The following is a 24,895-nucleotide window of genomic DNA, read 5'->3' as shown; positions in this document are numbered from 1 at the left end:
AAAACAATTCACATTTACTGGCCAGCTACTTGTGCATGTTAATAGGAGGATGTAGTCTAGCGTAAAAGGACACGCATCCTTCTTTCTGTAGATGACACAGCAAGCACGCAAGCTTCTATTTACTTCTGCATTTGTTTACCCCATCACTATTTGGCTGTGATTTTATTTTCGTGTCACTGACAAGGATTTTCACATTTGTATATTTTTATCCTTTTTTTACTGTAATTGCTAGTTTTATACTCGTGGATGCTATGCTACAGCCTTGCGTATGTGTAAGAAATAGTTCTGGCCGTAATGATCTTAAACACATAATTTGGGACATGACAAGGGGAGGGAATTAGGTTATTGAATATTGCACAGTACTATGAGGGCTGCAACCTAGAAATATTGGCACGGTCTAGACAAAATATGTGCTTGCGGGGCTTTTTTTTTTTTTTTTTTTTTTTTTTTAAAGTGATATGTTAGCATTGGGAAAACTTGCTGGGTTTTTTGTTTTGTTTTTTAAATACTGTGAAGGGATGCCTCTGTGATATTAAGGGAAGATGAGCCTGCTGATGTTCATAGGAAGGCCAGAATCAGAGACAGCTTGAAGTCCTAACATCAGCAGTCACACAAGTCTACTTCTCCTTTCCTGTTCTCTGCTTACTAGAAATGAAAAGAAGACCCAGAAGGAGGCATTTTAACCCAGTGCTCCACCCAGCTTGTGCTGATGGGGTGGTGAGGAGGAGGGCTGCGTCCCCCAGTCTTGTCTCATGGAGGCAGTTTACTGTGTACTACGGAGTAAAGCCCTTAGGAGGCAAAAGATGAGAAGCAGACCAGGGGATACAAGGTCTGTTATTGCCAGCAAACAGTTTCAATAAGGTGTGTGAATCCAGAAAGGTTTAAAAAAAAAAAATTACAAAAACAAGAAAAGAGAGCACAGAGAAGGAAATGCAAGCAGATACACAGCTATGAGCGGGGCTATGTGGCCTTTTTTAGTTATGTGGGCTTAAAATTTCTTTAGAAGAAAAATCTGTAGTTTAAAAAGCAGATTCATATGGGATATTGCAGCTAGTACCTGTAGGTACTAACTGGGCTGAGAATTTTCTTCCAGAGCTGCTTCATGCTCCATACTAGATGCTCAGTAATACTAATTTCAATGAAAAATGAGCATCACAGTCTTTATAGTAGTACTGGAAATATCAGACACACACTAGGATATGCTTAACTGGTAAAAATTAATCCAGCAGAGCTGTTCACTTTTAACCCCTCTATAGTTCTATGGCTAGTTCCTTTTTTTTTTTTTTAATTTTATTTTTTATTTATTTTTCTTATTTTAGACTAGTGAGTTTTAGCATGCTTAGTTTCCCTTTGCCATATGGGATGTTGATTTGGGATCTGCTTTGCTCCTGGACTGTAAATGTATGTATGCATAAACTCTTAACAACTGGGCATCAAAGTAATGCAATGAATTACAAAGTAACTTTATTGCCAGGCAAACCCTTGCTTTTTTTAAAAAATAGAACAAAAGAAAAAAAAAACCCACCCCCAAAAAACGCCAAGTAAAAAAAAGTTCCGAGTACTTTGCTCTGGTCATTGATACTACTGATTGGAATTACAAAGTTTCGTCTCTAATGAAACAAAACCAGCTGGCAAATCAAAAGGGGATATTAATTCTTACAGACTCTTTATTACCCCACACAGAATTGCACACCAAGCAAAACCAGAACACTTCTAAAGGAAAAATCGTTAATAAAAGAGTTTGTATGATTGAGTACTAGATTAAAACAGTAACAGCTGCATTAACTGCATGTCTCCTGGAAGTCTCTCCCCAGTTTTGATGGTTACAGTTTGCCATTATAGGAGTGGAAATAAAAGTTGATACTGCTAGTACAGAGACACAGGCTGAAGCTGAAAGGTCTCAGCACGTTTCTATTTGACAAGTAGAGCTTGGCAGGAGCATTTCGCTGGGTTAGAGGGTCATTTTTTGGTGATAATGTTTCATTTTCCTTAATAAAGTGTTGGGCTACATACCTGCCATACTTTGTCATCTTTTCTGTGTTTTCACTTTGTTTAGATTACAAAAATAATGCATGCAGGTATTTTAAAAGCCCACTGGGTTATTCTTTATGGTATTATTTACAACCAGTGCAGTCAGCCTTTTGCAGCTGCTGAGTCTTGATAGGTATTTTGGACTGTCAGTGCCTATCAGTGTTTCAATTTGGTATAACATATTACCACTAGATGGCTCTTACTTTCACAATAAATAGGAATTTGCTCAAATTACCTTAATTTACTGAACAGGTTGGGGGTTCTTTTGTTTTTTCTGAAGTGAAAAGACAGTAGGGCTTTGAAACACCTGTATGGGAATATACTGGCTTTATAAACATAATTTCTTCTATTTTGTCATTTTGCTACTGTTCATAAGCCTTGAAAGAATAGCTCTCTGCAAAATCATTGTGATATTGTTTTCCTAAATTAATGTTGAAATACCACATCAGTAAAGCAACCAATACAGATGAAGATGAAAGATTTTTAAATTTTTCTGTGTTTGCATTTTAGCAACTTTCTCGTTTTAATTTTAATTTAATGAAAATTTTCTACCAAAGCAGAGATGTGTGGCAGCCCGATGTTCACTCTTTCTAGTGAACTCATTTAATACTTTATTCAGCAAAACATCAGTTTATCATGGCAGTATTTTTGAAAGTTTGAATACTGTGATTTTGTTAACTTTCTTTACCACACACTACGTATGATCTTAGTGGCCACAAGGAGATAAGTAAAATGAAAACAGGTTAGAAACTGCCTGTGTGAATTGTAGATGGATTTCTGTTCTGGAATTGTCAGAGATCTATACATAAAAAGACAGCTTAACCAAAACTGCTGAAGGCATCTGCATGCTAAGGTATTGGTAGTATTCTTCTCCATGCTAATGAAATTAAATTCAGCCCTGAAATAATTATGAGAACCTGAAAATAGATCCAGGCTTCAATTTTATAAAACAATGCAGTTTTTGCAAAACTTTAAGCTTCTGACATTACAATAGTGTCCAGATACATTGTTACTGACTATCTAGGTGTTTAACAAAGACTACAGACTTATTTGAAAGATATTAAATCAGGAGGGATTCCGGAATTACAAATCTATGGAGTGCTACTTATAGTCATGCTCTGGTCAGTGAGTATTTGTAGAATACAATTATTCCTAGAAATTATCTCCTTCTGTCTAGAACTCTGTAGACCTTTAAAAACAGATTTAATGATGCTCTAAACTATGGTTTGCTTACAACATTGCAAAAATCATACTCAGGTGCAAGATTTGCATAAGTCACTAAGTCACTCCTGTAAACTGCACATGAGCATTCCTTATACCTGTCTTCACGCAGCCCTTATTCTAGAGAATTTTTAGTTTACTGTATTTGGCTCTGAAGAGCAGTCGGTGTACATGCGCAGACACCTGAACCCAGCATTTCATTATAGTATGAAAATATGTCTGCAGATAATTTGCAACATCTTGGTTTCTCTTATTACTCCTGATCACTGGGAGGCTATTGCTAATATCGTTATTTCCACAACAGTAATATTTCTGAAGCTGTAACAATCTGGAAGAGATTATCTGCTTGGTTTTGATTTTGCACATACATTAGTAATGCAATCTTACCTGGCTCAATATCCAGGGAATAGCTGTCGATCTCCAAGTTGAGGTGTTGGGCTGCAGCATCACAGAAATCTTCCAAAACACAGTGTACTGCTTCTGTGATATTGTATGGCACTGTCCTGGCAAATTTCATTTTGCTGTTCACAATCACACTTCCGTTCCTGAAGTTAAGTATTTCCAGGTGCTTAAAACCTGTAAGGTTGGACTGAAGGTATGGAAGTAGCTGCAAAAGAGAAATTTGCCTTTATTTTAGCTTACTGTCGATGTCTACCTGCTATTAATTTCTCTTATAGTCACTTTTCATTATCAAGTACACACATCACACGCTTATTTCTCTGAATTTAATACAATTGTTAAACTCCACCACCAAATTCACTTTTCTGTTTAGCACTATCTTCTTCAGGACTTTGGTGTCTTTCTCAATAATATATTGAGATGGATGGGCAGCAATTTCCCCTGTAATGAAATGCACAGCAGCTGGGGAGTTTATTCATCTGGAAGAGAAAAAAATCACCTCACTCAAAAGCCAACTTTAATTATTTTCAAATGTTCAATCCAGACAGGTTAGGCCATAGCATAATAGGCATGTTACTGAGCTGACCTGCTGCCCTATTGTACCCATGGAGAAAATCCGTATCTAATCATGTTCCCCCTGCTAAGCTATGATATATTTTAAAAGGCCTATTTTTAAATCCAGCATGTAGACACAAGCCTTAGAGGTAATCAGCACTGCTATACTGTTGATGTGAATCTAAGAAAAAGCCAAATAAATTACATGCCAGGCATATATGTGGAGTCTCTTGAACAAGTAAAAATTTTCATCGCTGGCTGCGTAAACTCTTTCTTCACACCCTGAGAGCATCCCAGGGTTATGGATCCTTTAAAAATACAGCTTATCAGACTGAATTGTAGTAGGGTCTGATATTCTTAAGATACTGTGCTCTTCAGTGTATTTCGTTAAACTGTGCCCAACTATTGCAAGTGTTGTTCAAGTTGATTTTCACCCACCAATTGCATGAACTGTTGTTCTAGTGCTTTGTATTCTGTCGAACTCCTATTGAAGAGGTCATCAGAAAAGTGCATGTTGGTTACCCTCAGGCTGAAGAAAACTACTAGCTCTTTGCCTTTGGCTGCGGTTGTCATGGAGCTGGTAGTTACATACTTCAGCGTAGGAGCTGGGGTGGCTTCTGCAGGCTCAGTTGTCAGCACTGAGATATAACCGCTGCCGTGCTCCGCTTCCTCCAGTGCTGCTGTGCTCATCGCACCGACGTGATCCAACTCGGCAGCGATGTCCTGCACTCCTGTCCCGGTGCCATCGGGCGTAACGCTCTCAGAGGCGGGCGCTGAGGGATCTGGGGCTTCAAGGGACTGCTCGATGATCTCCGAACGGCTGTAGGGTGGGCTGGTTGCCGCAGGCAGCGGTGCTCTTTGGTCTGATGGTAGCGCGTCTGTAATAACATCTTCAGGCTGCGTGGTAGAGAGATCACTTGAACCAATAAAGAAAGGCAACGTTTCGTAAATGCTGGCTGTAGCTAAAATGTCATCGCCTGATGATTCTGGTTCATCCATGATCTTAACCGCTGCAGAAAAACGGGGGAAAAACAAGTAGCTCTTTTAAAAAGCAAGCATAACAAATATCAAGCATGGAAACAACATGTATGTTGTATTTCCATTGAAGCTTTTTTAAAAACAAGCTTTAACGCTATCGAAACATGAAAATGTTATTTCCATCACCAAGGAGGGGCTACTGGAATAAAACACCTCATCCACATGTTTGAGTGATGAGATTTCTGTGGGTGCTCTATTTAAATAATAATTACACTTGGTAAGTATTTCCTGAGCCATACCAAAGCACATTCCTGTTTTGTAGGTACATAATCACACTGTCAGTTTATATTGACGGAAAGAGTAGATCACAGCTTTGAGCTGTCTGCTCGGATCAGTTGTATGCCAGAATCATTCTGTTCCCCTCTGTGAGAGGTTAATGCTATTATTTGCCAGTAATCATAAAATGTGGTTAAGGAAAGCAGTACAGCCTCTTCAGATGCACATTCTGTCGATTTACCTAAAAGACAACAGCACCAGTGAAAACAAATTCAAACCTTAAGAAATCATCTGCTGCACCTGAAGCAGCCATTTGATCCAGATGCTGAACTTTTATGAGGTCCTCAGTGGGGCTTGGCGTGGATCTAGGATGTGTGATAGCTGTAGCTGAAATCCAAATCTAAAGCGTGATGAGTGAGACTCTTTGAATTTGTCTTGCAGCTACCTGGCCACAATGACTTTACAGAAAACGCTGGCCTCCAAGCAACAGACATCTACCCAAGCTGACAACTTTGTCCTTTTCCAGTGAAATACTTGTGCGGGTTCTTCACACGGGACTTTTAGCAGCCCCGTGCAGGCAAAATCACTTATCAGCTGATGGCAAAGAAGTTTTCCTCCAATTGATGAACTGTGCCATTCCCTACGCACTAATTTCCTCCCAGTGGCTAATGAAAATACTAAAGGAGAGCAAATTTTGCATTGGGAATAACCTCAACTGAAGGAGGTGGCAACTATCCTGTCCATGGCATAGGAGTTGCCCATGGATGTTCTTTGTGTCCCTTTCCATTTCCTTGCTTCCAAACAAACAAGGCCCAATTTTCTGCTTATTGTATTGCTGGTTCTAGGAACAAATGTACATTTTCAACAAAGAAAAGCTTAATATGAGATAGCTGTCTATTTTCTTGACAGTGTTAATTTAACAGCACGTACTAGCTCTTTGCTTCCTCTCTGCAGATACAATGCCTTGGTCTAATGTGGAGTATTTTCTATATAGCCATATGTAGCCCCATTCTGCTAAGCTGACCACACTTCTCAAAACAGCAAAGAATTGTTCTAAGGCAAGGTATGTGGTTTTGCTAGAATTAGATGCCTGAAAAAAATTTTCTCCAGTCTCGTTACCGCTTTGCATAAACTTATGTTAAGAGCTGCTACATACATGTTTTTTTCCCCTTTATCATTTATTATCTATGTTGTAGTACCTATATGGTGATTCAGTGATAGTAGGGTAAAAAAATAGACCATGGGCTAATAAAATTAATTGATAATATAAAAATAATAAATAGTATAATATAAAAATATATAAAATTCATATATAAATAATAAATAGTACCAATAGTAATAAACTAAGTAAAACACATAATAGACTGACCAGTGGTTAAACTACTGGAATAGGTTGTGAGTGAGCTAGATTTACTTTTTGGTTTTGCTTCAAACTCCTCAGGAGTCTTAAGAATATGCCTTTGTGTGGTGTTGATCTCACTTCTAGGAGACATTTAAAAGTGAGATGCATCCTCTAAGCCAGTCATCTTTGCTCCCTTTTTAGTCAAGAGAGAGACATTTATCTCACTTGAAGAAAACCATCCAAACATGTGCTGGATCTTTTGAAGTGCCTGTATCTTTCTGTTGACTTCAGAACATACACAACGGATTTATGTAGGATGCCTGGTTTTCCCCTTACGCAGTTTCTGTTAACTAAATCAATCTCTTCAGCTCCTTGTAGCATTACTGAGGTTCACTGAGTTCTCTGAGGTGCTCAAGTATTAGGCTGATAAGGACTATTAAAGTTTTTTGAAAAAGGGAAACACTTTCCATTGTGTCGTAGTTTGACACTCCCAGCAGGGCAGTGTGGTTCTAGCTCCGGTGAAGGGTCAGTGAATTTTACACTGGAATACCAGTAACATGGTGTTACTGGAGTGTTCCTCCTCCCACTCTCAGTTCTAAGGTTTTCCGTTTGTTACAAGTATTTCGCATGCCTTGGCTAAGGGAAGAACTAGATTTTTTTGTCTGTTCTGTGGAGAAGTGAACTTCTAGAAACAATTTCCAAAGGTAACCTGGATACTCTGAAGCAGAACTGCTCAGATGAAGCAGCCTGGAAGGATCATGACTGCATCTGCTTCTATTTATGCAGTCACTACATCAGTAACTACTGCAAGTGCTATTCTGTTACAAATAAACCCATCTGAAAGCACAATGTATTTTAAGACTGTTTTTAACAGGTATTGAGTAACAGATGCTAACACTGTATTTCAGCAAGGTGCTGAGGAGTATCAGGCAAATTCTTAATAGAGCAGAGTCTGTCACGGCAGCAGTACGTGTCCTCATAGCTATACATAAAAAAGCATTCTAGAAACAAGATGTGGACTGTTCTGACAGGGGAAATCAGGGAAAGGACACCTTCCACATTTGCTGCTTTCTGGATGCACAAAGTATTGCAAGTTTGTAAGGCAACTGCCTTGCAAGATGCTCCCCCTCTTTTGAAGACCAGGTTATTAGCTCCTGTTTGTTACATGTTCTTGCAGGATTCCTCTGTTATCTTGTAGCTCAAAGTAGAGCAGTCATCAAAGGCAGTTCGCAAACTGCCCTGGACAGCTGGTGACGCTGGACAAACATTTTGTTATACTTTGGCACATTGGAACAAATCAGTAGGAGGTGGGTGCTGCCAAGGTTTTCCAGAGACCAGGTTTTAAGGGAGGCAACTGCAAAGCGGTGGCATGGCACAAGGGGTGCCTATTTTGCCTGTAACACCAGCTGGCGGATGGTAAGTTATTGAAGATCACTCATCTCTGTCAATATTTAGTATCCCTTTCCCACATTAGAGAAGGCAAATTTTGTTGCCTTCAGCTGCATGCATGAAAACATCTTCCCCCAAGTGCCTCATTTTAACTGGCAGAATATTTGGAAAACAGAATGATTTAGATGACAAAACTTCCCACTTGGTAAGAGACTATATTTCACCTATTTTGGATTTGATATTTAGGGTTGAGTTCTAATCCCATATTTATCAGCAGTGAAGTCACTGAAATCAATGGAACCATGGTAGCATAAAACCTGAGCAGGTGAGATCAGGATATTTGGATTTGCCCTGAGTATCAGGAGTGGCCAGTCCTATGGCCCTTAGGGGAAAAGCTTTCTGCCAGATTATAAAATAGTTCCTTACCTTTCACATGATGAGCTCCTCCCACCTCCCTCCCACATCCCCAGTGGCTGTTCATGACCGAAGTGTACAAAATAACAAGCAAACTTAGAGTACTGGTGATTCTGGAAAAGACTCTGAAGTACGCTGCTAATATGAAGCATCGCTTTTGGATGGGATGCAGAAAAAGACCAAGTGCTGCATTCTACTTCACTGCAAGGCCAGACTGTCATGATCTGGAAGCACAACGGGACCACGATGTGGGTGCAGCAAATTCCCATTTAAACTAGTTGTACAGTCTCCTTTTATCTGTTGTGATATGTAATTCGCGCTGCTGACAGTATAATACGACGGCTACAGTCCCAGTCCCTACAGTCCTGGAGAGTAACCAAAAGAGAATAACAAAGTAAGTAAAAGTGCTGTATGGAGCTGGGGTTGTGCATGCAGGATGTAACACCAAACGCTGCACCACGGCTTGATGCCCTAATGCTTCATGGAGAACTTGAGGTGCTTTTCTCTTGTCATGTCCTTGTGTTTCTTGTGTAATCAAGGATATGGACAGATTAGAAAAACAAAGCCTAGTGGTGTTCTCTGTTTACGAAGCTCTTGCTGTTACTTGTTACGCTGATAAGGAGTGAGAGTCACTTATTAGTTAAGGGAACTCAGAACAGATTTCTTAGCATTAGTGCTTGAGGCATTAATGCAGGATGATCTACTGATGGGATGAACCTGCAGCTCCACAGAGCAACCTTCTCTCAGCATGACAACACTCAAGCATATGATCGCGATGGCAGTTGTTAGGCAGATTGTATTTTAGAAAGCGGTAACTACAGGAGAAAAAAGTACTGAAATGGCTTTGAAATTGCAGCAAGTATGAAGCAGAATAACCATACATATAGTACACATTAGGCATACAGCTGTGTATATGTTTGTATATATAGGTTATACAGAGACTATAAAGGTCTTCTGGCATCCTCTTATTGCAAGCAAAGTAACTTAAAAGGCCTTGAGGGCATACCAAGATGATCTCTGTGCATGTATCACCTGTTTTCATAAGCTGCCAAGTCTTATTTATCAGTCACTGTCTCTCCAGCTGAGACAGACAGTGACTGACTACAGAGGTGGTGTTAGTCCCTTGCAGTGTGAAAGGAAACGCGCTCACGTTAAAGGCTGCCGAGTGCTTACTGAACCACAGTACCAGTCCCGAACCCAGGGGTTACTGGACCCTTCTGCTGGTTGCACTTTGTCTAACCCCTGTCATGTTACTGCTGCAAGACATGCCTACACAAGAGACGTGTTGAAATCAGCAGTAAAATGATCTGCAACTGGTTTTGCCAAGCTTTTCCAGTGTCTACATGAGCCTTTGATAAAAATCAACCCTAAGGAGTTAAAAACTATGGATGAAACAAAGAGGACCTAGATATTTGGGATGAAAAAAACCCCTACCTTTGCATTTAAAATATTGCTTTTATATATAAAACCAATATATATTGGTTTTCAGACTAGATATAAAGAAGAAATTTTTTACAATGAGGTTGGTGAAACACTGGCCCAGGTTGCCCAGAGAGGTGGCAGATGCTCCATCCCTGGAAACATTCCAGGTCAGGCTGGACGGGGCTCTGAGCAACCTGATCAAGTTGAAGATGCCCCTGCTCACTGCAGGGGGGTTGGACTAGGGACCTTTAAAGGCCCCTTCCAACCCAAACCATTCTATGATGACTCTATGATTCTATAAGCACGTATATATATAGAAATAATTTTGAAATGGAACCACAAAATGCACTTAAACTGGTTCATCATAAAGCAATTATTTGTAATACTTCACCCAGTTTGCCTTGTAGATGAGATTTTTACAGCAGAAGGCTAGAAAAAACACAGGCAATTATTTTATGAAACCTCTAAAAGCACAAACACTGAAGAATTAGATATTCTTAGCTCAGCATATTTCATTTCAGCACACAGTTTGGTCTACAACACTATCATTCAGGTGTAGGAAACCCACAGAGAGCACGAAATAAGATGCTGAACTCAAATATAACCCCAGAGTAACCATGTTGAAGGTTAAAAAATGGCGTGGAATTAAAAACTGCTGTCAGCAATAAAAAACTCAACTCTAACTCTCAGCCACCACTTACCCTCCCACAAAGATATTTACTGAACTCTCCAGATGTTTTTTTGTATTACATGGACAAGGCAGGACAATCTTGTACTGAGAAGAGTTTTATATCTAAAATTAAACTGCTCTTGGCAAAGATGTGTAAACACTAAATTAAGAGGCAATTTCCTGGGCGCATTGCTATATTAAATCTTTGTAAAAAGAGTGCTGCATGCAGGCATGTATTCCCAACTGAGGGAGTAAAATACATAGGTTTGACTTATCAGAAAAAATCAACTGCCATTTCAACAACTTTATTTTAGGTATCTATCTAATTAGTTTGTCCTCTTCTATTTTTTTAAGTGAGGGAAACCCTCCTAATTGACCATGAATAAGGAATTATTGTTTGAGAAAGGTCAAATTGTCATGAAAAATTTTTCTAGTAGGTTTGCATTAATAAGCAGACCCAAAAAGTTATACATTAAGAGGGTCTGGCATTTAATTTCATTCATGAGCTTAATAAGCACTGACATTGCCTATTGGCAATGCATGAATTTTTCCAAGTCCACTGACAGATATTGTTCTGTATATGAAAGTTACAGTATTACAATGTACATGTATGTATTTGTATATATGCTGGCTGAAGAAAATAACAAAGGAAAAAAGTGTGCAATTAAGAGATTGGTCTGTAATGCAGGGTAAGAATCTCTTTATGGGCAGGTCTGCTGATATAAATACCAGATGGATCGCTACAGCAAGTAGCTGGATTCAAATTTATGTATTTTGTTGGTGCCTGAAATGCCACAAAATCCCTGGATGCAGGACTGTTGTATACAAGAAAATCGATAGTGCTGAATTTGTGCTTGAGGTCTTTCATTTTTTAACTAGGGCACAAGTAAGATGAGGATTAAGAGAATTAAGGGAAGAGGATCATTAACCTAACATGTCACAACAAATGTCTTGCAGCACATAATTACTGATTAAGTTTGCCTTTTTAACTGTAAGGCCAAGCCATAAAAGCCAGAATGATCTATGGCTGTCATTCTGTCTGTCTATATGAACTCCTCAGAAGCCAGGTCCAGTGTCCAGTGTAACCAACAGAACCCCTTCTCCACTGACTTCAGTGAACCTCATTTCACTGGGAGCAAACCCCATCTCTTCACCATCTCCAGTCCTAAAAATTCTTGTAGCTCTTGACTTTTCCTCTTTGGCATCCTGGCTGAAAATTTTTGAGCAGTCTAATTTTTCACAGAGCAGCCTGATAGCCGCGGCTCTAGCCCCAGTACCACATAGTTCTCTGCGTAACTTAAGCCTTCAGTTTATTCTGAAAATTTTCATGCTTTGCAGCTGTGCTTCATCATCATGTTCTCACCACCAAAGATGCAAATAAATGTCATTCTGACATGGTGTCACAAGGGGAGTATTTTGTACTCCAATAAGATACTACTTAGTAATAATAATCATCTCTCATTACTCTCAGAATGATTCAGTTCTACCTTACACTCTGAAAACTAAGAGGATAACATAAAATTTGCAAAATCAAGACCTGAAAAGCTAAAACACCGCAGAATTCAGGGTGTTGAGTAACTACAGTTTACTAATTTTGCGTATGTTCATTATGAAAAATCTTCCAAGGCTGCTGCTTTAGTTGGGTTCCACACACTGGCATCTATTTGGTTACAACTGGACAATCTGGACAACCTCGTTTTACTGACTTTCATGCTTAGCTGAGTAATTTGACCAGGTCAACAGACTGTGTGTTTGATCTGGAACATGTTTGCTCCCAGAGTTATGACATGGACCTCATCTCACTTTGGGATCTTTACCATGATTGCTTTTTTTGGATGTCAGTAGTATCATATACTTCTGCAATGACTGAAGAAACAACTTAAAAACAAAGAATTCTTCACTTGTTCTTCAAAGATGCATAAAGATTTAAAGTATATCAGGGAATATAGCAATTTCATGTGTTTGGTCACTGTACCTGTAAGTGTTCTCTGAAATATCAGTTTCTTGTGCTATTACAAATTAATTTTTCCTTTGATTATAATTTTCACATTCATTGGCCAATGCCTGGCTGAAAAATAGGAATTCACCTTGCCATTTTCTGTCTCATTAAGGACTTTATTTACTTCAATTAGCTATCTGCTAATAGTTTTCTCATTAAAGCTTTTTGCATGTTTTTTGAATAAGCCCTTTTCTTCAACAATGAAGAATTATTATTATTATTATTGAAATAATGCAATAAATACATTTAATATATGACTTTTTAAAACTTTTTCAGCTTCAAAGTAGTCATTTAAGTGCAACAGGTGGAAATATAATAGATATACAGTTAATTGGGCAGGCTTACTTTATAGACCTATGCCAAATTCATATAGTGAGAGACTTGACCATTATATTTCAATGACTATCTTCAGCATTCTCATGTTTCAGCAGTTCTAGAGGATTAAGTATTTCAGAAACACGTAAGTACTTTGAACAATACAGGAATATCCGGTCTTTAAAGCATCCCCAACGTGCTGAGTAGCAGTATTTGACTTCATTTTGCACTGAAACTATGCAATGGAAATACCTGCGGAAAAGAGACTGGAGAGCAGTCAATGATAATCTGTTAAATCTGGGTCTGAACCATCATCCCACAACAACCACTCCACCGACTTCAAGAGCTGCTGCACCTGGTTACGGTGACTGTTCTGCCTCTCCGAGTTAAGGCACGGAAAAGATGCAGAAATATCCATTTGCCTCAGCACTCTTCTGAGTACAGCAGAAGAAAAGTCAGTATTTCCATATTAATTGCTTTAGGCAGTTAGCAGTATTCACAGTCATAATTAAGGGATTAGAAAGTTGGTTGTCGAGGCAATATTCCTGCATTTTATAAGAATACTCTACAGACAGGTGTATAATTAGATACCTTGTACGGACAGTAGGTCAGTGGTACGTTATTTCCATAACATGACAAGTCACTTTTACCATTTACAGAACCTGTACCTCATCAGCTACTGAGATTGCCAGATAAAATGACATGCTAGTGCTCAAGCACTCTAAAAGTCAGTTTTCTGATTAAAGTTCTTGCTAAAGAAATTATTCAACTGATATTAGAATACTCTTGTGAAGTAAGGGAATTAGTAAGTACATTTACAATGGAAACATGTTAAAAATACCAGAGGCTGCTGTGACTATTATTTATTGTAAGCTATTTTGTATTGAAGTCCGCACTATTTGCTACCATAGTAAAATAATATTAAAATATATCTTAAACAGGTAAGATACCATGCTAAACTGAGAAGTCTGGACTTGACTGGTATTCACATCAATGAATTAAATAGCAAAGCAAAACTGAGAAACAGTGAATTTGCAAATATGAATACACTTCTACAAGGATTAACGGTTCTTATTCCTGTTGTTGACTGTTCTACAATTAAATTTGAAAAATTTATTTCATGAGTTCAAAATATTGAAATCTGTGTGGAAATAACCTAAAGCTTTACAAACCCCTGGAAACATAAAGAAGCATCCATCTAAATGTTGCAAATACTCGTGTGTGCCACTGTAACGATTTTGGAGCACCCCAAATGGAGAACCTGCAATACTGGTTTTGATTTATTTTACTTTAGAATGATTAGAAACAAAGTCTGACAGTTTACAATACCTATCCTTCAGAATTGAAAGTACCCTCCAAATCCCTGCCCACTTTCTCTATTTTTCTCAACTGTGTGATAGGAAAAAAACGAGTAAATTTTTGGTAGGTGATGGGACCACCAGACAGTTTTGTGGTATTGAAGTTTATTAGTTTGCAAAGTGGTAAAAACAAAATAGAAGTCACACGATATACATTCAAATAATATGTTGACCCAAGGACCTAAAAACAGAAAAGACAAACAAGAAATTAGAAAGTTAAAACCCATGGCGCTCTCAAAATCTTGTCATCAGATGAATAATTTAAGACTTGTCAAGAAAAATGAAAACACTGGATACAGTTTTTTTTTTTTCCATACTATATAGTCACTTGTATGTGAAAACCATAGAATTAATGGAATAAAAGTCACAGAATGAGGAGTATTTTATTCTCCTAAACGGTTGTCCCCTGGATGTAGGTATTCTGATTTTTCTCAGAGTTTTGAAATGGAACAAGTGACTCTCTGAGAGATGGAAGGAGATATTTAATTGGGAAGATCCTGCTGGTTTTACACTATGTTGCATTGTAAGAATACATTTCAATTTTAGTGATATTGATAATGACTTTGGGCCAGATGCCTTAGCGCTGACTTGGCTTGTTAAATCCATCCACCATGGTTGGATTCTGAATCTAAGCGGCTCATAATAGCCAGAGCACTGTTGTCAGGGAGCAGGCAGTTTAAATGTTAAACCCAGCAATAACTACACAATACAGCCTTTAGCTATATGTTTGCTTTGATATTCCCTAAGAGACCTTCATATAACATTGGGAAGCAGAAGTCTTAAGACACAGGCTAGTTTCTCAAAAAATTACATTTAAATAAATATTTGGGATTGTTCTCACATAAAACATTTGGATTAAGGTACACGGATTTCATTTAACTTTTTTAACTGTTGTTGAGTGGTGGTGATAATAGAAACATGAAACTTTATTTGTTACTGTAACAAAAAGAAAGAATAACTGCTCATAGAACTTACAGATATAATGGAAAACTAAAACAAGGGAAAAATAACTAGTTAGCTGTCCACAATCTACCCTCCTCCCTCCACATGAAAGAAATTCTAAGTATAACTAATACTAACCTTCTTAGAATAGTTTAAAAAGCACTTGCTAATAAGAGGAGTGAAAACTGGATTGCAAGAAGAAAAAAAATTTTTTTTTGTAACTGCAGCTGACACTGTGTGTATTCTCTTCTGCCCTGCCATGTATCGCCAGTGAAGTTGTGTGTCCTGATGCTTTCAGGCTTGCATTCTCCTCAAGCCACTCTACCTTTTTTCTTTATTAGAGCTTTGCAGTATCATGTAGGCATAGGCATATTGTGAGGTTCCTCAAGAACTGTTCAGCATAATTTTGATTTTCATTGTTTTACTTTAGACTGTCAGTTCGTGCCTAATTCTGAAATGGGGAATAAGATATTTAATAGGGATGAGAATGCAACTTTGGCCTTATTTTAATGATCTAAGACAAATTTAGCCAGGTCTTCAGCCACTGCTCTAGGCTACATATACATTTAGGGGAAAGGACTGAAACGTATTTCTGTTGCAGTATTTTTCCAAATTCATTCCTTATGATCTCTAGCAAAATAAATCAAAACAATGGCAAGCTTTATTGAAAGGTAGAGCTTAGGAACTGAAATCCTTGGGTACGAAGATGCCATTCATGAATAATACTTCTTGTTTTCTCAGTCAACCCCTGGCAGGTTTTGCTATGCCAACAATACCCTCCTCCCACTCTGCTTGAAAGCCCATCATTCCAAATTGCATGGCAATAAAGATAGTTATTAAAGGAATGTTTGGCCATATATAAAATTTTGATTGTAAACTCAGTTATCTGTTATTGGCACCACTATTCTGCAAGTATTGTATTCTACAATACTTTAATAAAAAAAAAATCCACCAACTGGGGAAGAATGAAAAAGAAACATAAACATGTAAATGCAATACAATGAACAAGAAATGAATTGTTTCACATACAGGCTTGGTTTAATCATGTTCGTACTGATGCACATGATGATCTTGCCATTCTACAGAATAAAACTTCTGCCTCCTCCTAATTTACACCTGGGTATCATTGTTTGAAATTATGTTTAGTCCTTTCCTCTATATGTCTTTCTATAAAGTTACATTGAGGAAACAATGTTATGAACTTATTGAAAAAATGCATGTTAACTTCAACCAGAAGTCTGACCCCCCCCTTTTTTTTTTTCCTTTCTTTTTTTTAAAATTGCAATGTGCAAATATATGAGATCTATCCTGGCAGGAGTTCTGCACATTCTAGACTTTCACAAACACAAACCCCATTAAATTTAGTATAAACATTATTGCAAATTTGCCTCCATTTAAGATTTTTATGTATTTTTGTTTGTTAGTTTTAAATATTATGGCATCTTTCAAACTGAAGAACAAGCAGCTTAAGTAAGTTGATACTAACATCAATGCCACCTATGTGAGGCATCTCAGGTATGGCCAAGAGAATCAAAGTTGGAAGGCCAAGCCCTCTCTGTAGATAGAGATATAAAACTCCATCCAGAGATGTGATTCAGAGCACCCAAGTTACAACTTGCCTAGTCTAATGCAGGTGGCATGAGTTATCTCCTAACACGGAACTGACTATCAAAAATTCCAGGCTCAGCTCAGATGGACTTCCTTATGCTGGAAGGACAGTGAATGCCCCAAAGAGAGGACTGTAATAATTTTAGAAAATCAATACTTTAGTGCCATTTGATCATAACACATTATTTCTCAAAGCCAGCTTTTCTAGCAAGACCAAGGATTTTTAATGAGTGAGGGAAATGCATTATTTAGGGCATGTTAGTCTTGGCAATGCCACTTTACCTGATATTTGTTCCAGCTGGACTACATGACATGTAAACTTCATTAGTTTCATCCATTTATGACCTGGCAAAGGGTAATCTTACACCCCCAGCCCAAAAGTCTGTATTATTTGTTTTAAAATATTTTTCTTATTTTACTACTGCATTGGTCACAGGTTTTTAAATGATTTTTTTCAGGGCATTAATATATTAAAGTTATTTGTGATACTGGCTCTTCAAATTCTGAACTTATTTCTGCCTTTTTATATTCTGTTTTTATTAGAGGATTGGAAATACTGTGATTGTGTCTGAAGACTGTAAACTTCCTCAAAGAAGTTTTTAGCCCTTTAGTTCTACAGAAAATTCATTTTCTGGAACAAAGTGCAATTAGACCACATGCAGCAACAGCTACATGTCCCTCCTGGAGGGAAAGCTCCTTCATGCACAGTAACAAAGATGAATTATGGGTGGATTGGAGGCTGGTCAGGTTTTCAGGGTTACCATGTGGCAAGTACTCCTTCCCTCCTCTCCTCTGAGACTCTATAGCCTTTGTGGCTGCTCCTGTCTTCCTAGGCAGCAGGCAAGAGAACTTTCCCATTTTTCAGCTTTAGATCTTGTCTCTGCACGCAGGCAGAAAAGGTTTGGTTTTAACACAAGATGGGATCTGAGACTGAAATGTATGAAAGCCTGTATTACATATGTTATGCCTCACTCATAGCGGAGGGCTGCCTGCAACCAATGAAAAGCTTAAGCTTTTACTAGTGGAGTGATTTTAAAGTCAGCAGTATTATGGTGAATTTGGAGGGAGGGAGATGATTAGTTTGGAGTGAAAAAGCACTGAACATGGAAGGGGACAACCATCGGGGAATGCTAATTATAGGAGAAGTGACAGCATTTAGGAAACAGAGGTACTGAAGGATGGTTAGCTTTAAGAGTCTAAAAGGGCGCATGTGAGTTACATGAGAATTAGCTGCAAGAGCAATGGAGTTGACTAGCAATATCCAGTGATGACTGTGTGAGAGAGAAACCTGAAGTGTGTGTGTAGCATATGAGCATCTGGTCCAGATGTCCACATGTGGAAACAATGGGACAGCAATGTGTGCCTGTGTCTGCGGAAGAGACTTAAGAGTAAAAAGTATGAGTGAACAAGTGGCAAAACACGGAGGTATATCTTCCTGCTATCTATATAGGTGGAAAATGAAGTGTTACATTTTTCCACTGTACAAGTGGCTCAGAAGATTTGCCTTTGGATAAGCAAATTTTCTTAGCAGAAATATAAATTGTTTTCTGTACTTCACACAGTAATTTCAATGAGTCATTTGAATTACCAATTGCATATAAAGTAAAGTTTCACTTATTTTGGTTAGCATGCATTTATATTGCCTATTTGGGGGGGCATGAATAAGAAATCATATTTGAAGGAAGCAAAGCTTAACCTTAAAGTAAAACTGAACTGAAGTGATTGGATACCTTAATAATTTAAAAAAGTGATGTGTTAAATGGGGAAAATAGATAGTACTCTGTTTCTCTTGTACCTTTTTGCTTGGATTAGTCATTTCATTTTAACTTTCTTAAGTACGTTTTGAAGACGTGATGCAGGTTTTGTTCTATTCAGGTTGCTCCTGCTGTTCCCAGCACGGAGATGGCTGAGCAGCAGGCTTTCATTAATTTTTGGACATATACTAATCACTTACTATAATACATTTATGACTCTTCAAGATACCTGTAGTACTCCGAGTATGCAATTTTAACTTTATCACAACAATGAACACACTATGAACTTTTTCTTAAATCTGACGTATCCTAATATGGGGCTGCTCAAACTTTTGCATTCAGCCTCATCTTCAATTCACAGATAACTTTTAGGCTAATCAATATCATATATAACGCTTGAGAAAATTACATAGCTAGACCTACCTGTTCACTTCAAGCATCAGACTGAAGCAGCACCTCCATGAAAAGCATTCTCTGCACATCTGAAGTGGCGAGCGACAAGTGAAAAGGCACAGAGAGAAGCTGATGGGGGAGAACATTGAGAAAATCCTGTCAGTTTATGGTCAAAGAAAACATAAGAAAAACAGAAAAACATGTAAAGAAACAGAGGAGTTCTTACCCTGTATAACCACCGATGTGAAAAAACTGGTGAGCGTTCCTGGCACAAAAAACAGGTGAATTCCAGTCCTGGGAACATCCGCAGTGGTTCTTGCAAGAATTAATGGGGTTTTCTCTTCCATGACAAGGCTGGTTATGCCAAAAAGAAAATCTATGCTAAGCACAGATGGTGCTTAGGCAGCTGGGGATGAACCAGAGGCAGAAAAAATCCCCAAACATCCAGAAAACTGAGTTTTTCTAGAAATTGCTTAGAAATAGTGAGTGAGGAGCATACAACCAAATTAACTGTTGGGCAGGAGGAATATGTTAAAAAGGACCACTCACAACAAGACTGTGTGAACATGAGAGCAATCATGGAAATTAATGAGGCTTTTATCAGTTACACATACAGAGATGTGACCACCATCTACTCCTCATCAGTGTTTTTTTCTTACAGAAAAAACCCCTCTCTGATACACCCTGCAGAGTCTTCTTCTCTCAGAATCTTTCTTGAGAGCTTGAGGGTGATCCAGGCTGGTCAGACTGAGGTGTAGTACAACAGAATAGCTGAAGTATTTTACTGCTAGCTTTATTTTGTCCTATGCTTCTGGAATAACTTCTCCAGAAATAATGCTTCCTCCATGATGGTCAGGATTTTGGGATAACCATTTACCTGGATTGTATGATTTATTAGTAGCTACAATTAATACAAATACAAATTAAAATTCTTCTTACTCTTTAGGAAGTAAAAGTATATCATTATTGTTGTTGTAGACTTCAGGGACTCTGTTATCTGTTAATACATTTATTTGCATTTGTTTTACTGCTGAAATTTTCTTGGTTTTTGAAATAACAATCTGTCTAATATGTTACACAAGTGTCTTCCTTTCTGAATGGTCATACTATTTTAGGTAGAGTCACAGGAAGACTGCAAAGAAAGGGAGAAGAAATTTAACCATACAGAAGAGATATTGATGAATTAACTCATCAGAGGGGGAAAAAAATATGAGGAAGAAAGAGGAATGCTAGAGAACAGTGAACAGGTATCATCTCAGTAGAAAAAAGCAGTTTTGCACTGGTTGTAAATGGAAAATGGAAATAACCTAGATTTTGAAGGTGCTACAGCAAAAAATAACCTTTTGGAGTAGTCAAATGTTTAAACCACGACATCTGATCCAGGCATTTCAGAACTTTTCGGTAAGAGGTCTGGAAATTTGTACCAGGGTTTTTCTCTTAATTCTATTGTGAAATCTCAAAACAGAATTTGAAATTAAAAGGCTAGGCTTACGTTAAAGACAGCTTAGCATCTTCCTAGTAGTTCTGGGCTACTTCAAGGGCTGGAGTAACTGCCATCACCGTTTGGCCAGCAAGTGTCTAATCCTCACTAGCCTGCTCATTACTGCCCATGGACAGCATCACCGCTCCAGAATGAGCACAGTACCAACTGAAAGAAGCATCACACCTGCTCCTGGCTCATTCCTCCCACTGGCTGCCCAAGCCTGACAAATCCCATCCTGTATGGCTTAAAAGGACACCTCTTGTTAGTTCGACTCCTCGTCCCTCACCTGTTTTTTACTCTTCTTTCCCTAGATGTTGTATGCAGACCTTTATATTTGTGCGTGTGAGGCTAAGTCTGATTATCTTTTGGGGAGCTGGGAAAGAATTTTTTTTATTGCTTTTCTCAGTGACCTCAGGTAAGCACAATTAAAGTAGTTGGCATAGGTTGTGGACATTCAATGTTCAGGAGTCTGTAGTAATGTTCAGCCTGTAGTTGCACACATGTGATAACCAATGCAATAAAGTCCATCTGTGAAACATATAGCTGATGGGGATACCTAAATGAATCTCAGACTATGTTATTTCTGGTAGCCAGCTCTTCCTTTCATGGTAAGGAAGAGTGAATTTAAAGTTTTAAACATGTGATGAAGAAAATTTGCTCCATCTTCTGGACCGTAGGGTGGGGAAATGGCTGGAAATTAATGTAGTAGAATTGCAGGCAACTGTTTAGACCCTAACCCTCTGTCAGTAGTTCCTGCTGTTTCACACCAGCAACAGTTAAAAGTTTGGGTTTTTTTAAAGAGTACTAAGAAATGCAGCTATGAGATGCAGCCAGGCACAAAGTGTGAAAAATTCCGTACCTGCTAGTGAGGAATTCTGCTTGCCATATTAAAATTAATATCATAGATATTGTTGACTTTAATAAAACTTCTGTCATAAATGTTGTTAAGTCCTGAATTTCCATATCAAATTCTACCAGTTCCTATTAAATATGCAACATCTAGGGAAATAGAAGAACACAGGGAATGCTGTACACAGGACTACCAGAATTGAAAAAAGCTATAAAAAGAGAAAAATTTTTAAAGCATATACACTAATTACTCTTTTAAGAACTCAGAAGATAGATTTTCAACATCTCTCTTCTATTAAGCATGCGATATATTTTGTGTACTATAAGATTCTAAGCAAATATAATAACTACAGCTTTGTGTCATTACTAACATGACAGCCCTTCTTTTGAGACAGGGAACAAATATTTTTCTCCTGCTACTCAGCTGCAGAGATAATGATGGAATTCTTACATTCTAGTGCTTGTTTTAGACATAACTTGTGTTCAACAAGGAGGAACAAGACAGTGGGCCTTATTTTGGGGAAGCTTTTTTTTTACAGCTCTAGACAGTTTGTTCTGTTTTGCAGATTGACAGGTTCAAAAGCAAATGTGCAACAAATAATTTCTTGAAGTAGTGTTTAAAGGGTCAATACCAGGTGCTTTCAGGATCAAACCTGCACTTACAGAAGATCCACATCTCTTTAAAAGAACAATTCCATGCTCTGTGGGCACAGGCAATAATGGCTTTAGGAAGAAGAAAATCCTTTATGTATTTTTTAACTGAATTTCAAATTATATGAGAAAAATTTGTTGAAGAAATCTGTGTTAGTAAGTAAATGGTGAACTTTGCATTTGTATTATCCTTCCTAAAATTTCCTTTGGTCCTGGTATTTGCCTGATGACATTGAAATTCATTAAACTATGCAATGAAGTGTCTCTGAGGATCATTTAGAAACACAGAACCAAATCCCCCTTTTGAACCAAGGTATCACAGCCTGTGCAATAGTCAAATGAACTGTGGTCCTACACTGTCACGGGGGAATGATCAAGCAAGCTTGAACCTTGGGGCCAGTATCCTTCCTCACATCCATTGAAAAAACAGTCAGGCAGTAACTGTAATAAATTGCAATAAACAAATTCTTTACAGTTTTAGATCTGAAGAAAAAGAATGGAACTAGTATCTTCAGCATAAGTTGCTCTGCATTTTTGGTGAGTCAAATACCCTCTGCTTCTTCTCTTCAGTCATTTGGAGCTGTTAGGCTACAAGGTTTTTCAGCTATTTAGCAAATTGCAAAATAGATATGTGGCTTTATGTGTTCTTTTATGACATTAAATCCCTAACCCAATGAGTGAATAGAATGAAAAATGCATATGACTTTTTTTCCCCCTACAAATATAACACTTTTCCACAGTTATAATGAATGTTATTTAAAGGTATGCTGTACTGTTATTTGAAGGTATGCTGTGCTTTTATCAGTAGCACTACAAGACTTCTCAGCATGCATTTGAAAATAGTTGTGTTTAACACTTTTCATCATAAACTTTATTTTCAGGAACATTTGACAATTGATTCGTACAAGAAGTGCTTTTCTAATCTTTAAGTCACTGGGCTAATCATAAAGTATTTGCCTCTCTCACTTCAGAACTCTGTGTATAAAGGCAAGACTATAGAATGTGAAGTTTTTATTTCAGTACAGAAACTACCAGGTGCAACAATATGACTATGGAATATGCTGTGCTCTTTCCTGTCGAGAGCTGATCACTGTATGATCCCAAGTGGCAGCTTTTACATTCTTTAAAATTCTGATCTTGTTATTTACTGGATCCAGAAAGAACAATACTATAGACAGTACACTACACGGGCATTGCCCCCTCTCATATTTCTGCTGTGTGGGCCCATTGTGAAGGATGTTATCACCATGCAGTGGCGTGTTTCCGATCAGCTATGCAAACATTGCCTGTTGGCCTTAGAGGACGTGGCCGGGCAGCATGTGGGTGCTGTTTCTGGGCACGCTGGGTCAGGAAGAACATCTTGAAAGGGGGACGAGGGTTCATTATGCTCACTCCAAGATGCTTCTGGAGTGCAGGTTGGGACATGAAAGGCCAAGGACTGAGCAACGAGGTAGCTGGTGGAAAAGGGACAGAGTAGAGCCTCCTATGGGAGCAGGGGGCTCTCCTGAAACAGGGAGCAAACTTACAAGCTTTGAGGATGACATTCTTGGGGATCCAGAAACACTGAGCGTGGTTATGCAAGCTAATGTATATTGTGGGAATTTTGCCCTGAATTTGGTTTTTTGTTTGTTTTTCCCCACAGATTTTTTAGTATTGCTTAGAGACTACGTGGGGACTTCAGAGAATCCTGCTAATTCCTGTGAAGTTCTTACCTGCCCTCTGCTTTTCTGTTGAGAGGGTCAGTCAAAAATTGGAGACAAAGCACACCTGAATATTCATCCAAGAACTAATTCCTCCCATGTGTTTGTAGCGACCTCTTGCATCTTACACAGCTAGCACAGGCTTCTTAGAAGTGTAAGTAAAATTAAAGTTTATTGACCTAACGCTAAGATGGTGAGGCCAGGTCGGGGAGCAGGAGAGGGAGCAGAAAAGAGCTGGGACAGATGGAGGGCAACGGCAGGAACCATGGCTCTTGCTGCTTTGCCAGTGGAGGCTGCTGTCCCACACAATCCAGTTACCCGCACACCATAGTTCTCTGCAGTGTCAAGCACAGCTTTCCAAACCACTGACGGAGGTGATGGAGGCAGCAGCCTTACTGACATTTTGCTGTTCTAGGGGAAAGCCCAATTTGCTGGTGCCCTAAAGCTGACCCTACTATCTTTGTCTGAGCTTTTTTCAGCTGCAGGGTCAACACTTTTCTGGTAACTGTGGGAAACATGTCTACAATGTATTTTTAATTTTAAAAGCTAAATTATACAGACATTTCCTCCACCCAGACATATGTATGTGTACACTTTTTTGATATATTATGTGTTTTTTCTCATATATCTGGGTGCCTCTGAAAAAGCTTACTGTATGGATAAAACTGAATAAACAAACATGGAAAACAGAAATTTTTAAAAGTTTTTCACATTCATCAGACCTGTAGATATGTAAACTTTTCTGAGCCATGGTACTCTTTGCTTGGAATAAATTATTTCCTGATACTCTTGCTGCTATCATCCATATCTGTTTGTAGAACCCAAAGTAATTTACCTTCCATGTTTTAAATACCAATTTTTTTTTGTGTTAGCCTGGGATTTCCCTCTTTTCTTTTTCCCTGACATGTCTTTTTGCTCTGCCCTTTTGAATTTTTACCATAATATCCTGTACAAAGAGTGCCTTATCCTCAGGCATTTGTTGTTGGGTTGTGTTTTTGGTTTTTTTCTTTGACAAACTTGAAGTCAGGTACATTAGGATTTTCCTGAAGTGGGCATCAGAAATGTAAATTTTTTACCTTTGATGGTCCAGAAAAAATTCTGTCACAACTGAAAGGAATGCTTACTGTACTTATACATGACTCTATG

At 38.3% G+C, this 24,895-nt stretch overlaps 1 protein-coding gene across 2 annotated transcripts in view; it reads right to left on the bottom strand.

The window, feature by feature from the left end:
- Positions 1 to 24,895, bottom strand: part of IMPG1 (interphotoreceptor matrix proteoglycan 1) — a 66,661-nt gene that overhangs the window by 6,658 nt on the left and 35,108 nt on the right. For both annotated transcript variants that reach the window (XM_030006032.1, XM_030006041.1), the window contains exons 13-14: positions 4,645 to 5,216; positions 3,640 to 3,859 (exon numbers count right to left, since the gene is read on the bottom strand). In XM_030006032.1, coding sequence (XP_029861892.1) covers positions 3,640 to 3,859; positions 4,645 to 5,216 — 792 coding nt within the window. The remainder of the gene's footprint in view (positions 1 to 3,639; positions 3,860 to 4,644; positions 5,217 to 24,895) is intronic.

This window comes from Aquila chrysaetos, chromosome 2 (genome assembly GCF_900496995.4).
Source record: "Aquila chrysaetos chrysaetos chromosome 2, bAquChr1.4, whole genome shotgun sequence".
NCBI lineage: Eukaryota > Metazoa > Chordata > Aves > Accipitriformes > Accipitridae > Aquila > Aquila chrysaetos.
The sequence above is the reverse complement of the archived record's forward strand: the minus strand, read 5'-3'. Positions and strand labels throughout refer to the sequence as shown.